Genomic DNA, 18,501 nt, shown 5'->3' on the forward strand with positions numbered 1-18,501 from the left:
GTTCATAAAACGTTAAAAAGCCTACTTTTGGGCGAAGTGTCTCAACTCATTTTGTCGCCGATTGTAGCTGGGCGAGCCAAAGTGGAGAAATATTAGCCGGGCTGGAAGGGTGAGGCCACCACTACCGGCTCAGTGGAGGGCTGACTTCCGGAAGCCCTCAACTCTGCCCACTACTGGTAGTAAGGCGTCTATCCGAACCAACCTTTTGTTTCTCATGTAAATGGTTTACCAAGTTTTGTAAGGAAATGGAGGAAAAGTTGGCTCGCCCAGGGTAGCTTGGGAGGTGAGTAAACACCAGATAACCCCAATAATAAGCACAAACTTTGATTGTCAGTTAGATGTCTACTATTTTAAGTAAGCGACCTGCATGTGATTGTCGCATCCATGCCCCCTTCCAGATCCCCTTTATTATCGGTAAGCCTCTGATAGGTCAAAGTAATACAGTCGTACCTCCAGTAAGCGACCACCAAAAATGCAAGGACTTAGTGGTCCCTAACGGGACGTGGTCGTTTAGGAGAATCGGACCACATGGGGTCTATTCCGAGAAGAGGTCCAGGCACATTCTATTAAATGGCGGTGTAACAAATTCCTGGCAAAATATTATCTTTTACCTCTTTTGAAAAATACAGCTTTTAAATCATGCTCAGTTTAAAGAGGGATTCAGGTGAGTGAGATATAGAATAGTCTAGAATCACAATATAATCTTCACTTTGTTGGCTACATCTACTAAGTTAGGATATGTGTAGTTCCACGATGTCGCTAAAGGTCTTCATATTTTCTAAGGAACATAGTGCACACAGCAAAAATAGAGAGCAGAGAATGCGTCAACTGGTCGCTTATGGAAAACAATTAACCGTGACACCCAAAAAGTGGTCGCAGTCACTTACAAGAAGGTGGTCGTTTACTGGAAGTTCCAACTGTAAGGCTTTGACTGGGAAAATTTGGTCTTTTGGATTGGCAGTCGCACATGGAGGTTGGACTGTGTAAGCCACCATCACCTCACTGTGAGTGACGAGAGCCAGGAAAGTATAGTAAACACTCCCTTAGGATACACAGAATCGTTATTTTGAGGTCCCGTTTAGCGAAATGGATCATTCAAGGGAGGTGTTGAAGTCCCATAGTGAAATTTATAAGGTTTATGGGTTTTTAGTGCAAGACGAAACACAGTACTTAGGGCCCTGTTGTTCAAACGTTTAACAACAGGAAATCACTATCAAGCGAATAAGAAGAAGCAGGGGGAAAGCGTTAGTCCCGGGGGCGTTAGTCAACTTTTCGAACATACAGCCCCTCAGTCACTCTCCTCCGCAGACTTACCCTGGGCGACCAGTATAGGGGAATATAATACTCGACCTTCCTTGCATCATCGCGAGAGCCTATAGCCTTCACTTTCTTTTGGCTCGTCCTACAATCCTACCCAACGTTCGTGGGACAGGAAGGTCTGCTTGCGAGGCTTGGGAATCTAGGGAGACTATGGTAGCATGGTGCAAATAGCCGGGATGAGCTACTTTGTCCACACGAACCAAGAGGATTGGGTCTGCTAGAAGAAATCAGGTGTAGCTTTCTGTGATAAGTAATATTCCAACAGTATAGGATCATAGTTTGAAGCCATTTCACAATCACTAGTTTCCGCGCACCTCTACCGGCGAGTTGTGGACAAAAGCAGCTGATAGCTGTATGCGAACCTTTTTTCTACAAAATGGTTTCTGGGTTTTCGCATTCGACAGTGTCATGTATTGATTTTTTTTAATCTTAGTCGAGGTCTTTTCAATTATGTAGTGTCTATCTGACTGACTGTTTCTTTGTGTTTTTTTTTTTCTGGTAATAACAGGTTTCCTAATTTGGTCGTGGTTGGTGTTATAGGCTCCTGATCGTGAGCAAATAGCGAAAAAATCAACAAGCAAAACCAAAAGTAAACTGTAGCGTTGAATCCGTTGGCCACGGAGAATTGGTATTATTCTGCAAGTTCTTTACTACAGCAAGAGAGTATACTCCCTTGACTATGGGACATTGGGCCGGGGGAACTTAGTATTTTGACCCGGCCTAGGGGAGGAGGGGAGGGGGAGGGGGGACTCTGGCCAGATTCCAAGTCACGGGGATGATCGAAGTATGTTTTTTTCTTAGTTTGAAAATATTTTGAACATTTTTTTTTTTTAGCTGTGGCTTTACTTAAGTATTCAAAATATTCGTTCTTTTTTGGTCTTAATTTTCGCTTCCACGGATCACTCACGACACTTGGAATCCGAGGTACCCCTCCTGTTTAGTACTTCGAAGGCAAAAAAGCTGTTTCAAAGCCTAGTAGGTAAATAAAAGAAAAATAAATATGCATGGCTGTTTCTACTGCGATGAGAGGATTTCTTGTCAAAAAATGTGAAAACTGTATTAAAAGTGCTGACAACAGCTACGAAAATTTCGTGACAGCATGATGACGTGACTAAAGCGTGTGACCAATTTCCGGTCACACCAAAGGTCATACGATCTTATGCGATGTTTATTATCAGCCGACGAACGATTGAAGTGATGAAAGGTTTTCAAAATCGAAGGCATTAGTTTGCGATGAATTTTTATTCCTTTTGCCTCCTGACTGAAGTAAAAACTCTTGTAACTCTTGCTTCGACGTGTTGTGACTTTATTTCGATTCACGGCCGGATTCGGACGCAGTTGCTGAGCAAACGTACGTTTGTCTTTTGGCTAAAAATTATATATTTTGTGACTCAAAACGACGCAAAAGAAGTTGGAAATAACTTTCCTTGCCGTAAAAACGTGTTACAAGCAATGGTGAGTAATCCTTTCATGTAAAACCTTTCTTTTAGTTTGACAACCGTTCACAAGCCGTCTAATTTGCATAAATTTCCCAATTCAATTGCTCTCACCGCTTGCTTTGGTGTCAGGATGATATTTGATTTCCAGAGCTAAAACTTTCCAGTAAGTTAGTACAAAAGCCAAGGTTCCATTTTATATTGATTTTATGATCAAGCGGCATATACCAGAGGCCTTTTTTAATAGTCAAAGTTGGCCTTCATTTTCTAGCACGTCTAACGTCACAAATATGACCTCTTTAGACTTGTCGATTATAAAAATGTAAAGCATTGTTTATCAAATTTTCTTTTAGGATTTTCAAGAGTAAGAACAAAATAATAATTCGGTGAAGTTTCAATGTCAGGGAATGTTTCTTACGCGTTCACCCTTCTCTCGAAGTTGCCATTGCATCCTGCCGTGTTTTGTGCGAAAAACGAGCATAAAATCGATTTTTTAAACTTTTCCTAATTTCTCCTTTGAAATGAATCGTTTGAACCCAAAACTATTTTTCCTTAAATAAGGTCACTAAAAGGGATGTTTTGGCAAAATAAAAAAAAATTCGATTTTTTGACGAGTGTCGTGTGATTCTCGATTTTCTCAGATAATGGCTCTTAATAAGCTTACTGTCTATGCTAATAAACTGGTTTAACGTGGCAGTCTCTTATTTTTCTTTTCAGGTAATAGAGCGCGTGCGATTGCGCGACTTATGAACGGCAAAGCTATTTGGAAGCTTTTATTTAATCTCGAAATTCAAATTTTCGGTTCCTAGCATTTTCCATTCTCTATTAACTTGTTACGATTCGTTGTCATATTTTTCTTTTGCGGGATTCTCAAGATGGCGGAAAGAGGAAAACAAAAACAAGATAGCACGGTCTTATATTCAACACAAACGGAAAGAGTGAAATTTTGGTGGTGTGAAAGGAAGGGGGGACGGTCACACGACTATCAATTTTTTTTCTCATCCATAGGTTTCCATTTTTTCTTTAATGGGTATGAAGATCCGCGCTACTACGACAATTATTTACCTATTTTTGTCCCCGGGATTGCTTTATTTGCGGTCAAGTGATGTAATGATAACGTCATTTAGATGATAAGCGAAAACTGTGATGATATCTGGCTCGTGGTCACTCGTGTGTACTTTTAGACACGATCCATTCTAGTCTCAGGCAAGAGTCATCTTCATCAGAGTAAAACTGAGTTGTTTTTCGTTAGTTCATCGATAAGTCGCAGTGTCATTGGTCGTCTGCCACTTCAGCCGAGATTTCTAATCGGGAGTGGAGTGTCTCTATCCGCCTTTTCCCAGTGTAACATCTGTTGTGGTATTCATAGTTTCCAAGGATCTCGCAAGTCTTAAAATATACTTTATTTACCCGAGGTTTACCTGAGGCGTAATCTATTAGACAACCATGACAGTCATTAGTACTATTGTTCTAAAGTTACACTTTACCTATCATTTATAAAACACTGTTTTCAATAGAAAAATCTTAAACAGCCAATTAAACTTGCTCATTCAAGTTTGGCTAGATATTAGCCAGTTTTTTTGGCGTTGCTTTGACCTCGACAAAATAAACTTGGCCAAGCTACAGCCATCTTGACTTCACGTTTAGGGCAACATAAAACGTAGATTGACTATCTATCTTAATGTGTCGTAGCGGAACCAGCAGATGCAGTTTGGAGGCCCACAGGCAACAGTGTGGTACAATGGTACGATGCAGACAACAGTGTACTAATGATCACCCAGTGCCTCATGGTGATGTTACATGTACAGGAAAATATGAAGACGACACGTGCACAGTTCATTGCTACAACGATTACAAACTCAAGACAGACTCGAAAGTTTATTGTAAAGGAGGTGTATGGACAAAGAGGAATGGGCAACCCGCTTCATCCCGCTGTGAATATATAGGTGTGTATCAATGTATCTTGTGATGGACAAGAAAATACATGCACATATAGTGAGGCGTAGAAACGGGTGAAAGATGTGACAAAATCCCGAAGAAAACATTATGAAGCAGGAAGTTGTATCTATATTTATTCTCAAGCTAGTCCATACTCATCACAGCTTTCTCATAATTTATATTTTTTAGATACTCTAGTTGCGGATGAACTCCCAGGCATTGTAACGGCGAACAGAAGAAAAAGCCTCGGCGACTTAGCCTTATTTTTAAAAGATTATTTGGTGAAAACTTATACCACTCAATATTGGGTGGTTACAGTGTACAGCGATTGGAGGGGATGGGACAATCACGCTTTTATTGGTTACCGAATAACTTCCAAGTTTAGTCATCATGGGCTTAACTATGTAGTTACACGATATCCTAAACATTCTGCTCGCTCTCCCAGTGTGTCAATCTCTGAAGTGGTGGGCTCCGTAAATCAAAACCACGCTAAAGACGCTCTTGATGCTATCAAGAGTAGGTTCGATGCACGTGGCCAAAGTTTCTCCATCATACACGTCGTAAAATGGAGAAGGACGGAGGGTTGGTTTCTCGGTAAGCATATTCTTGACATAGGGCTCGCCATTGCACAATATCTCCCTAGCAATAACATTTTCTGGAAAAAGTTTTCAAATGTCGTTGTCATCGTCGTTGCCCCTTATTAACGAAGAATGCTGCTAAAGCACATTCACACGAATTAAACTTGTTTAATTAAACCTGGTTCAATTTCCGGTAAATTCAACTTAGCTTTATCTTCTATATTTGTCTGCGTAACAGAGGTTGTATCTAATGAAATCTTCTAGGTTTTCCTGTCAAATTTACTTAAATTATGAAAATACATTCGCTAAGGTACAAAATGGCTCTTGGCCAAAAGGATTAATTTCATTTCCCAAGATCAAAACAAGCCATAATCAATAACTTTTGACGTACACTGGATGTCTTGCTATGACAGGAGGACGTTATATCAGGGTTCCGTTCGATGCATTTTTGGTAACTATGGCAAAAAATCCATCTGTTGTACGGAGGTGTTCGTTATACAGGTATTTGTAATATCAAGGTTTTAATTTGTTTTTCACAAATAACACTGCACAGTGAAACCCTGATATAACTGACTTTTTGGTATCAAGAATGTACTTCTTTACCGCAGTTATAGGAAAATGTGTGAAACACAACATCGATATACCTTACTCGTGTTATATTGCACCATTCTTCTGTTCCCCACGCACTTCGTTAAATTTGAAAGCCAAAAACGTTTCCCTGTTTTGGTCTACTTCATTCGCACCTGGGTGAACGCTTTAAAACAGTTTTCCATGTACTATGGTAAGTTTTAGCAAGATCAGTGCATCCTTGGGGAATAATAATAATAATAATAATAATAATAATAATAATGTTTATTTCTTATATTGCGCAGTCTAGCATGCGATAAAGATATGATCGAGTGCGCATTACAACACTAAAATCTTAAAGGAATAAATGGCTAGTCCAAATAATGATAATAATAATAATAATTTACAATTTTCGGAAAACAATAAAAGTAAAATATGAGTTAATAAAAGAACTAATAAAAAGCTAATTTAAAAAGATGTGTCTTTAGTAAAACTTTAAAAATGTTCAATGATTGACATTGTCTAATTTCTAGAGGGAGTCGATTCCATACTTTGGGCGCAGCATTTTCAAACGCCCTATCCCCGAGTGTCTTTTTTGTTCTATAGGTATTGTCCATTAGGAGTATGTCCCGGTATGATCTCAACTGATACCGCGAGCTCTCTTTGATTTTTATCAAGTCTAAAAGATATTGTGGTGCGACGCCGTAGATACATTTGTGAACTAGCATTGCTATCTTGAATTCTATTCTGTGGGTAACCGGAAGCCAGTGCAGGTTGATCAGGGATGGTGTGATAGGATCATACCTAGATATAGTACATACCAGCCGAGCTGCCGCGTTCTGCAGGCGTTGCAGCTTACCAAGATGAACAGCGGGCGTACCATATAATAGACCGTTACAATAGTCTAATCGTGACATTATAATAGCCTGTACAATGGACTTCCATGGACTTCAATGGACTTGAATTTCTATTGCATGTTCTTCTAAGGTAAATTTTAAGAAGACCAGGCCACCCTTTACGGGATTTAAATTGCAACTACTAGTATGCTAAATTTTAGCAAGACCAAGCCATCCTTGAACTTGAAGGAAGACCAGGCCACCAGGTCTTTGGGAGATTTCCATTGATGCAAACATTTCAGTTGGAGTTTATATATAGCACTGAAACTGCTCGTTTCAATTGACAGTCGACAATAGTCAGTTAGCTGATCTTTATGAACGAAGCAATTTATAATATTCAAACTTAGTGTTCTGTGCGGAATTCTGGAAGCTAATTGGTTGATTAGAGTGTGGTTATGGCGAAAAATACACGATTTTCGCACGTCAATGACTTTTTTATCCCCCAGGGACCTTTTTATGAATATTCCAGAGTCATTTGAACTTTTTATTAACCAATGTCCGTATCATCTTTCTTTTGAAAGCCTATTTCAATTTATTTATATCATAACTTGGACAACAAATGTTCTTTACTTTGCTGCTGCTGCTATTGTCCTTCCTCCCATTTGAAATCGTCGCTGTTACGATGCAGAGCACTTAATTTGCATGGTAAAAGGATTTGAATCTTTACGCTCGCAATTTACCGGCAAATAAACGAACTTTCTACCTATAGAATGAACGTAAAATTCTTCATACTGCACTCGTCTACTCCTCATGTTCGCCGGTGTCATAAGTCTCGCACCTTAATAACCGACATGTTCGGCGAAAATTAGGTATGGTATTGGCATGAATGAAGGATATGTTGTATGTAGTAAATACTCTCCTGGAATGAAACTTTCCTAAGAAAAATGTAAGGGAAAAAAACAAATGGGGTTCAGTTCGGCTTCGATACATGTTGTGAAAAAAAGAATGTCGCAGGGTTGGTGGCCGGATGAATCACGTGACATCTGAATAACGCGCGCGCTTGCCACTGTAAGAAATGTACCTTCTGAAAAGTATTTGTGGTAAAGGTTTTCGGAGTTTATTGTCATCGTTCTTGCTCCTTACTAAAGGCAATTTCCTCTTAAGCCCCAAACCTACTGACAAATTACATAAACTATCACTGTGCAATGTTTACGCACCTAATGATCAGGTCAATCAACTCCAATTTATGCAAGAGCTCAACAATTGTTTAATCGATAAATCAGAGCTCACCTCGCTAATTATCGGAGGAGACTGGAATTGTACTTTATCAAAAAAAGATAAGATCGGAGGTGCACCGTGGAAACTGTCTAGTTACCGTAATCTCATTCTGACCACGATGGAAATGTTTGACTTAGTGGATATTCAAAGAATGCGCCATCCAAAGTTACGCAAATTTACGTACGAATCAAAATCTCTTAAACTTAAATCTAGAATTGACTTTTTCTTAATTGCCAAAAATCTCTCTGGGGATGTAAAGAATTCGGAAATTTATCATGCAATCGCGCCTGACCATGACGCAATTTACATTTCATTTTCTTGGTCTAACAAATCCCCTCGGGGACTAGGACTCTGGAAATTTAACAACACCTTATTGAATGATATTCAGTATGTGAGCACGGTTCGGGATACATACGCTCAAGCGTGCAGTTATTATAGCCATGTGTCGGATAAGAGGCTCTTTTGGGAGTTAATGAAAATGGAAATCAGATCAGTGACCATTTCCTTTTCCAAATGTAAAGCAAAACGTATCAGCAACAGAGAACAGGAATTAAGACGTAGAATAGATCAACTTGATGTTATTATCTGTGAAAATTTTTCTTGCCCTTACATCGATGGAGTACTACGGGAATACGACGGACTGAAAACGGAACTTAAATCAATTTACGAAGAAAAGGGAAAACAGACAATGTTTAGAGCAAAGTGCCGTTGGATAGAAAATGGTGAACGCCCAACAAAGTATTTTTTCAATCTTGAAAAAAGTAATTACAACAAAAAAACTATCAGTGAACTTTGATTACATGATGACTCTACTACGCGCAACGAGACAGTGATTCTAGAGCAAATTGAAAATTATTATAGAAATTTATATACCTCGGATTTAACCTTCTCTGAAACTGCGTATGACACATTTATTGACAATGTTGACTCTCCTAAGCTTTCAGAGGATGTGCAAGAAACTTTGGAGGGTCCACTTACGTACGAAGAATGCGAAAAGATACTAGAAACCTTTCAGAATGATAAAGCACCGCGGGAGGATGGATTTACCGTCGAATTTTATACCTATTTTTTTGAACTTTTAGGGAATGATTTAATAGCAAGTTTCAACGAAGCGTACGAACAAGGTGAATTCTCCATTTCACAACGAAGGGGGATAATTACTTTAATACCGAAAGAGGACGGGTCACTCCTAGATCTCTCAAACTGGAGACCGATTACATCAAAAGCAATAGCCAAACGAATTGAACCGACACTACCAAACTTGATCCACTCAGACCAAACTGGCTTCGTAAAAGGGAGATACATAGGGGAAAATATCCGACTTATAAATGACATAATGGAATATACGAGTCTGCAAAACCTGCCTGGCATTCTAACGTCACTAGACTTCCGGAAAGCTTTTGATTCGATTGAATGGCCCTTTATAATGAAGACGCTAGACCATTTTAATTTTGGTAGTGACATCAAGCGCTGGATTAAGTTATTCTACACAAATACAGAAACTGCAGTGCAAAATAATTGTTTTATAACCAGTTGGTTTAAACCATCGAAAGGAGTTCGACAAGGTTGCCCCCTCTCCCCTTTCTGCGGAGGTACTCTCAAAAAGGATACGTCAGGATTCCAACGTGAGAGGAATCAAAGTCTTTGGCAAGGAAATCAAGCTGTCCCAGTTCGCTGATTATACTACTCTGTTCAATGCGGACATAGAATCTTTAGAAATGGCCTTGAAAATTGTTGGGGATTTCGGAAAAATTGCTGGTCTGTCCCTAAATGTAAAGAAAACGAAGGCGCTTTGGTTAGGTAAATGGAAGAGTAATAAAAATAAACCTCTGGATTTAAAGTGGTTTCACAGCCCCGTTAAAATACTGGGGATATATTTTTCGTATAATATTAAGGAGAATAACGAGCTCAACTTTTACAAAAAGATCGAAAAATTGGAAACTAAGCTGGATATGTGGAGTTCACGGGATCTGACGATATTTGGAAGAGCCATGTTAATTAAAACCTTGGGTATATCGCAACTTATCTATTCAGCCTCTAATCTGGATGCTCCCGAAGGTATTGTGGAAGTTGTAAGAACAAAATCTTTCAAGTTTCTCTGGAAAAACAAGAAAGATAAAATAAAAAGATCAGGTCTTTACCAAGATTCAGACAACGGTGGAATACGCATGACTGATTTTGCTATTATGTTAAAAGCTTTAAAACTCGCCTGGATCCCGAGACTTTTGCGAACTTCGGACAACAGTAATTGGTGTATTATTCCAAAACATTATTTCAGAAGTATGGGAGGGTTAAATTTTTTACTAAGGTGCAACTACGACACGAAGTTCTTTAACGATCTCCCGCTTTTCTATAAGAAGATACTAGACTTCTTCAACGAATTAAAAACTCTTTACTTGTACGATCAAAAGCAGGAGTTAATATTGTTTAACAACAAAGATATATTGGTGGACGGGAAACCCATCTTTTTTAGTGAATGATTTAATAAGGGTATTCTATCGATTAACGACCTATTGAATGAAAGTGGCAATGTTTTAACATTCTACGAGTTCCGTGATAAATATTCCTGTAAATCCAATTTTTTACAGTATTATCAAGTTGTTAGTGCCATTCCGAAACGCTTATGGTCTCTAGCCAAAGGCTCCGACACCATCAACAAATCATTCTTTACCCGAAATGATAATATCTTTTCCCTCAACGAATCGACGCAAATTAATCTGTACAAGGGTAAGACAAAGGACTTCTATAATTTGGTTAACGCTAAGATTCACACCGAAGATCAAACGGGCCCTAAACGTTGGAGTGAAAAACTCTCTTTAAAGAAAGACGTGAGGACTAAGATCTTTAAATCACTAAAGAACATTTGTAAGGAAACTAAACTAAAAGAGTTTCAGTTTAAATTAATCCATAGAACAATAGTAACCAAGAAAGAACTTTTCAGATTTGGTATTAAGGCGGACGATGAATGTCTATATTGCGGAGATAAAGATTCAGTTGAGCACTCTTTTATCGAATGTATGTTCACCAAATTGTTTACCCAAAAGGTCTTGAACTGGTTCAACCAAGCGAATGCGTGTCAAATTTCTCCTACTACGGAGGAGACCTTGTTCGGTATTACTACAAGCTCCCACGACACAACACTAATACGGAAATTCAATTACACCACCTTATTTATGCGCCATTATATTTATTCTACCAAGTTAAATAGCCTCGCCATCTCCATTCAGGATTTTATAAGTAAGCTACTCATTAAATACAATCTTGAAAATTTGTCTTAATTAAATGTTTTATTGAAAAGTGCCCTTGCCTCCTCCAATCAATATACAGTGTAACGTATTGTAAGTAACTGTAGGTTCAGCAAGTAATGTAAGTAGAGTATTGTATTGTTAGTGGTGTAAGTAAGTAAGCCCGTATTTCAATTTATTGTATTTTTTGTAACTGTAGAATGTGTGGAATTGTGTTTTGTAAATTTTTTTTTAAATATGTAAAATTAGTAAAACCTTGGTAGTTGAAAAAAAAAAAAATTTAACTGGAAAAGTGTAAAACAGTGATAAGTGATTTCAGGAGGGGTTGGAGGGGGTTACATTATAATGAGTATTTAGGGATAGTAACTACCATGTGCCTAACTACCTGTGGATAAACGTCAGAAAACTACTGTGGCCAAGAGTTGTTATCAAAAGTATTACAGTTACTTGTTGAATGTATTATTTAACAGGAAAATCTATTTAGCAAGCAGCTAGTTAAAAATAGCTCTGTTGAAGCAGTTCATACGATTAACTTAGATTAAGTTGGAATAAAGTCTTTTTCATGACTGTGATGGTTTGCTATTGTTGTTGTTTTGTGGTTTGATCTCCCTTAATTTGCTCATTTAATTTTTGACCAAGTCCTGTGCATAGCCGAAGGCATGTGAGGCCTGGAACTCCGGATCTGGTAACTTCATTTCTCATTCCTCCTTCTGGGAAAGAAGTTGAAAATCTAGAGACTTGGATTCATACCTTTAGCTCTCATGATGTTTCCCAAGCCAAAAAACTTTGCGCTACTTTGTCTCCCTTCTCTCGGATGCTTGTATACGTGCGTACCAGCGACATACTGCTGGTGTTAACCCTGCAATAGACTAGAATCCTGTCAAAGGGGTAGCCTTCAGAGCAGCCTTATTTGGTGGGGCAGGAGAGTTATTTATGTTCGTGTTTGACGAGCCGCCATATTCATTTTGAAAAACAGAGGAGTATTGGGGAGAGTCAGTAAAAATTGTCACTATTAGGGCGAGTATTAGAGTGAAAAGACAGGTGGGGAGGGGGAGAGGAAACAAAAAATTTAAATCCAAGCCTCCATTCCGCCCACCTTGACTTGCCCTAACTCCTAATGTTTTGTGGAATGGCGGCAGTTACCAGAGCAAATAACTAGCGTGCCCACCGAAAACGTCTGCACTGTAGGCTAGTCCAGGGAAGCAGTAGTGGGCTTCCTTGTCTCTAATAAGTAAATAATTCATGGTCAGTCAGTCCCCGAACAAAGTTAACATAAAATTGCATGGAGGGCAATTAAACCTACTAACCCAAATAAAGCTTATGAGCAAAAGAAATAAAATAAGAATTGTTTATGTTTAACCACAGACCACATGAGCTTGGAAACAAGGAGTTTATTGTCATAAGCTGCGAAGGCGATACAAAACTGGATTGACAATAACACTCCAAAACGCAAACCCAAACGGAGAAGTGGTATGTGGTTAAAGGAAAATCATAAAAAAGGATAAAATTAACGTGTAATTATAGACTAAACGAAAAAACACCGAACAGAACAATACTAAGAACAAAACTTAAAGTGTAGTGGATGAGGGCTGTTGAAACTGTGTCGCCATCGAAGAGACAGCTTGCCGTTTTTTATTAGAAGACATCTCTAAATAAACTAAATACGTATCGCTTCGCCAATCACCTTGAAACTTAATGAGTTCGGCTGGGACCTTACTGGCAAAGGCGAAAGTAGCACCGTCACGACGGAAACTGTGCAGTGAATAATGGCGCGAATCCACTCCTAAAGCCGTGATAACCTTGGCTAAGAACTTAGAAAAATGACTGTAAGTGAGAGGATGCGCAGGGGACGTGGACATGGACCTAACTGAAGAAAGCGGATCCGCCGGGCTAACAGCTTTGATACGCAAATGATTGCTAAGTGCCGAAACGGGACAAAGGGGTGATTGTCATGTGGAGAAATGAGGGACACGCACGCGCAATAGAAATTAGGTTAGATTGCGTAATCCGGCAAAATGGCCTTTCTTTGAGAAGAGAGTTTGTATGGACCAAAAAGAAAAAAATAGGCTTACCTCTTAACCTTGCAAAAATTGCACAATGTTGCATCTCGCTTGTGTCTAAGATGCAGTTACCTCAAACTTGCCATAAGACATGGTAAATTATAATCGCCACGGTTTTAGCCCAGACAGAAAATCGTCCAATAGCCATAAATGGCGCCCATGTTGTCTCTTATTTCACGCAGACGAAGTTTACTGCAGCGCGATTTCCAGCGACAGTTGAAGAGGTATCCGAAATGTTGCATCTGTTTTCCCTTTTCAAAACGATGTTCTTTGAGGGACAATCAACGAAAAGCCGTCAAAATAGTTTTCAAATAGTTTTGCTACTTATTTTCGCTTACATTTGCGTAGCTACCTTTCTCCGAAAGCGTGACATGTAGTCAAATCCAGCGAAGAAAGGCTTCACTCGAGAATCCTGTTCCGCTGCTTCGGGCAGCCATTTTGTCTTCAAATAACTTTGTAACCTCTTGCTATTAGTTTCCAGGCTCAAAGTAGCTCTCAGTTTTTCCAACCGAGTAAATCTGGGGAAAACAACTTTCAAAATACACAAAGTGGCGCGGTTAATCTTTATTAAATAAACTATCCGAGCTACCAGCGACCTACAACTGAGCTTTGACAAATTTTCTCTGTTCCCTACTTGCTCAAACATGTGCCAGGGACAAACATATCGATCATAGTTCCATTGGACGTCAGAACGATAAACATGAAATAATAAGGTCGACTCAAACTTACAAATCGTCCTTCCCGGCGAGTTATAATTCGATATACAATAAAAAGCGGTCCTCGGTCAACTGTTTTCCGCCTCCCTCCCTTTCCTGAGTGAAATCGGCTGTGGACAGGCAATCAAGAGCTCGAAAAAATGTCTCTGAATGTTCACTTCTCTTTCTTCTTGCCGCCATACGGCTTTCGTGATGACGTAGGCAGCAGCCAATGAAGAGCGAGAATTACGCAGGTCTGATTGGCAGGTCAAAGAACGTAATTAAATCAAACTCCATCCCTCGATGTCCCTTATTTCTCCACATGGGTATAATGGGTAGAGGGATCGATAAAGCGCCTTGAAAAACTGGATTGTCTTAGTTGCACAGATATTGAGCCAAGCGCCGGTAGAAGAAACCATATAATCGCAACGACGAGGAACCTTGGGTGAAATAACAGAGCCATTGTCAACAACTAAATTGGACTTTCGCAGGAAGAATAAAAAGGTGACCAGAAACAAGGCCCACATGGCTGCATGAAGAGAATTGTTGCGATCAAGAAGGGGAGCCATACGAAAAAGTAAATTTGGCGTAATGGGATGTTTGGGAGCTGAAGGAGTGCCGAGAAAACGCTTGCAGCCTCGTAAAGCGAGCTGAAATGAATATAAATTATCCCACACAGTTATCTGATGGAGGATTGGAACTGATGCTAATTTTTATGTGAGTCCGAAAAATTCTTTTCTGTCCTTCATAGGAAACCCGGGGTACTTACTATTTGCATGGGAAAACCGGATATTCCGGCTCGATAATCAAATGGTTCGCGTCATTCCGTTTGGGAAGGTTCAGAAAACATGGGCAGTGATTTGAGGCGATGTAAGTTTCTGTTCAGCTGATTTAGATATTCTCTGTATCGGGTCGGCCTTTCACCACCTCAGATTTTATAGTTTTATGTTAATGCACAAAAATTTCACCCGGGTGGCAGTGGCGGGCGCCCGTCTCCAAAAGATTTTTTTCGGCCCTATGGGCCTCAGTTTGGTCTAAAAACTAAGGGGGGCGTCGGGCCCCCGGGCCCCCTTACCTGGATCCGCCACTTAGTGGTTTGTGTAAGTAGTAAGCACCCCAGTATTTTTAAGTATCCATAATGCCTTGTCCCTAAGCCTTAATACTGCGCGCGGCCGTTGCTTTTTGAGTCACGTGGCCGTTCGTCTCCGATACTTCACCGAAATGCATTGACCGAGAAGAACCAAGAAGACGCCGTACAGGGACTAGGCAAATATCCATAACTTTTAGTTTCTGAGAAACGGCTCACCTACCCCTCTCCTAACCCAGCATTTTGCCCTAAGTTAGAAGTAATTGTTAATATTAGCTCAGGGGAGGGGTGGGTGGGCGATTCCCCAGAAACCTAAGCTGATCCGAAGCGAGATCAACAGAGAACATCATTAAAGCGACTTTGAGCAAAAAAGAGCTTGTTTATTGTTTTGTAATTAACTTATTGTCGCCACTTTATATTAAGCGTTTCACTGGAGCCAATTTCTCTTTTTTAGTCCCAGACCGCGCGCCTTCAAATGTGTCTGCGCGAAACCTGAGTGCTACAGAACTCCTGGTTAAGTGGGAGCCACTCCCAAAAGAGTCTTACCACAGCGTTCTTCTTGCCTACCGAATTAATATTTCGAAGATTGAGATCAACTTTACAAGAATCATCAACGTTCCACCCAACACAACCAATCATCGCATCACAGGACTTGACACCTACACACGTTATGTCGTCAGCGTAGCAGCAGTGAATGACGTTGGCCAAGGAGTTTACAGCGATGACGTCATTGTCTGGACAGAGGAAGGCGGTAAGCTGATTTTTCTCATTTATCAAATTTGACCTTGCGTTGTGTCGGTCATTTGAGTTTTCTTAGTTATTATTTTGAATTTTAAATGTCTTTTTTTCGTCCTAGCTACTTGAATTCCGTGGAGGAAATATTATTTCATCTCTAAGACTGAATGCTTTAATTTTAATTTTCTAGTTCCCAGCCACGCTCCAAACATCAGTGAGATATTCTACACAAGTTCAACGAGTATTCGAGTGACCTGGGAACCACTGTCGCCACACTTTGTCCAGGGACGGTTGCTAGGTTACCGAGTTGTTTATCGGCAAGTTGACGGAGAAAACTGGGAAAAATGGAAGGCGATTACCACCGGAAACAAGGAGCATGGTACAAGTATCACTGGCCTCAAGAAGTATGGAGCCTATGTAGTCCAAGTCGGAGCATTCACAAGAAAAGGGAATGGACTGCTGTCTAAAGGATACATGCTCCGGACAGATGAGGATGGTACGAACTAGGGCAGGAGCTTCTAACCCGGAGAGAGCAACCTCCTTGCTCTCGTGTCGCGACTTTTTCACGGACTAGTTTATTTTAGAACGGTTTAGACGCGCATTTTGAATATCCTTTAAATTCCACAAACTAGTCAGCAAAACCTACAGACCAAAAAATGATGCCTCCTGATAGCGTTTAGTTTTCCTTTTTGATATCTTATACTTAGAATGCGCTTATAGACATGGTGGAGATTCTATTTTCGCGGGAAAAAGTGCCCTAAAATGTGTCTAAAAATGAACTGGTCCCTAAAAACGCCGTGACATAGGCCTAGTGTGGGAGTTGCTCCCTCCGGGTTATGGGCTCCTGACTAAGGCTAGGTACACACGGCAACGGACGAATTTGCGACCAGTAGGAAATTCGTGTGTTTAGGTGCGACCAGGAGTCCATGTCATGGGCTTCCTGTGTGACCGTTCACACGGAACCACCCTTACCGTACGAAAATTTACAGCCTAACCGCTAAAAAAGTTGAATGCCAAATTCGAGGTCAAATCTTCGACCGTACGCGCGGTGTGTCCATATTGACGGTTCAAATTCTTGTACGGCCAATTTTACCAGCGTGGTGTGAACACCATAACTGTTTAAAGTTTTGTACTGCAAATTTGACCAGCGCGGTGAACATCACCATAGTTGTATAAATTTTTGTACGGTTAAGGTGTGGCTGCATGTTTGCCTGGTAACTCAGCTAGGAGGTACCATTTTGGATTTGCGCTCTGCGCATGAGCAGACGATAAAACCACTGAGCAAAGCTGAGAAACGTTCAAATTCAACGTGATTTGCCAGTTCTGTATGAACAAAGTGAAAATACAGTTACACCTCCGTTGTAGAGAGGTTGAAACAAGACTGAATGTAGGGACTGTCCGCCAAAAGAAATGGCCGTTGTAGAGAGGTGGCCGTTAGGGGAGGTTTGTCTGTTTTGAACTTTTCACCCAAAAGTAAAAAATTAAAAAAAAAACTATTGTGCCAGACCTAAAAAATGTGGGTTCTTATATGCAGGTGTTTACTGTTTGTTGCGGATTAAACGACTTGTTTGTTTGCTATCCCTAGTTCCCTCAAAACCACCACAGAATCTGACTGTCGCTAAAGACAACTCTACCTCAACAAGCCTGTTCATTCACTGGCGCCCAGTCCCCGCGAACCACCAGAACGGCATTATCCTTGGGTATCGTATCATGTACAAAAAATCCGCCAGTGAAGACACTCTTAAAACAAAGAATGTTTCCGCGAGAACAACTGCAACAGAACTGAAGAACTTGACCAAGTTTACGGAGTACAGCATCACGATCTTGGCATATACATCTAAGGGCAACGGTGTCCGAGCAAAATTTTTCACCGCTTCTACCACCGAAGACCGTAAGTATCTCATAAGTGTCCCTCGCAGCCGTTTTTGTCACGCAACGTGGCGTGACGAGACAAAAACGGCTGAGAGGGAGACTAAAGTATCTCATGAGCGAAGTAAAAAATGTATCAAAAGAAAAATACTACCTGATATTTTTTGCTTATTTTTGGGTGGTGACGCTAAATAGCACCACAGGGAAGTCCTCAGTTCTCTCAGTGCTCGTTCATCTTTAAATTGAATAGTTACACCAAGGATCAAAAGTTAGAACCACCTTGCATTGCATAGTATAGTAATCAGTACCAGATGAAAGTACTGCTTAGTAGCTTTTGCTTGAATGGTAACACTTTAGGATTTCATTCACAGACTCAAAAGTTAGAACCACCTTGGACGATAAATAGTACCAATGGAAAGTACTTCTCGACCTTCTCAGTACCTTTCGGTCGAATGGTCACACTTTAGGACTTCATTCATAGAGTCAAAACTTTGAACCACCTTGTACAGCATAATAAACAGTACTGCTCAGTAGCTTTCATTTGAATGGTCACACTTTAGGACTTCATCCACAGACTCAAAACTTTGAACCACCTTGTACAGCAAAATAAACAGTACCACAGGAAAGTACTGCTCAGTAGCTTTCGTTTGAATGGTCACACTTTAGGATTTCATCCACAGACTCAAAAGTTAAGACAACTTTGCACAGTATAGTAGAAATTACCATCATAATGTGACAGCGGATTTTTGTTATTATATTTGTCAGGGCCAAGCAAGCCGCCGACATTAACCAGAGTCTTCAACACAAGTTCCACATCAATTCGTGTACACTGGAGCAATATACCACAGAAGTACACT

General features: G+C 40.2%; 2 protein-coding genes across 2 annotated transcripts; both read left to right on the forward strand.

Annotated features, from left to right (window-relative positions):
* The first annotated feature begins 4,497 nt into the window (after positions 1 to 4,497).
* On the forward strand, positions 4,498 to 5,398 carry LOC140925502 (uncharacterized). The gene is made up of 2 exons (XM_073375445.1): positions 4,498 to 4,702; positions 4,884 to 5,398. Exons 1-2 carry the CDS (start codon positions 4,498 to 4,500, stop codon positions 5,396 to 5,398), a joined length of 720 nt encoding a protein of 239 aa, XP_073231546.1.
* Positions 5,399 to 14,801: 9,403 nt separating this feature from the next.
* Positions 14,802 to 17,666, forward strand: LOC140925508 (neural cell adhesion molecule L1-like; the record flags this gene model as incomplete). Its single annotated transcript, XM_073375450.1, has 4 exons — positions 14,802 to 14,823; positions 15,495 to 15,791; positions 15,966 to 16,271; positions 17,361 to 17,666. Coding segments are annotated over exons 1-4 (931 nt in total), but the record flags the coding sequence as incomplete, so codon positions are not given.
* Between the last annotated feature and the right edge of the window lie 835 nt (positions 17,667 to 18,501).

This window comes from Porites lutea, unplaced genomic scaffold, assembly GCF_958299795.1.
Source record: "Porites lutea unplaced genomic scaffold, jaPorLute2.1 SCAFFOLD_31, whole genome shotgun sequence".
Lineage (NCBI taxonomy): Eukaryota > Metazoa > Cnidaria > Anthozoa > Scleractinia > Poritidae > Porites > Porites lutea.

Bases quoted from the DNA above. Each gene is read 5' to 3' on its own strand.
- LOC140925502 (XM_073375445.1), top strand. From the start codon at position 4,498: ATGGTACGATGCAGACAACAGTGTACTAATGATCACCCAGTGCCTCAT. The intron at 4,703-4,883 runs GTGTGTATCAAT...TATATTTTTTAG, and splicing joins ATCCCGCTGTGAATATATAG to ATACTCTAGTTGCGGATGAA.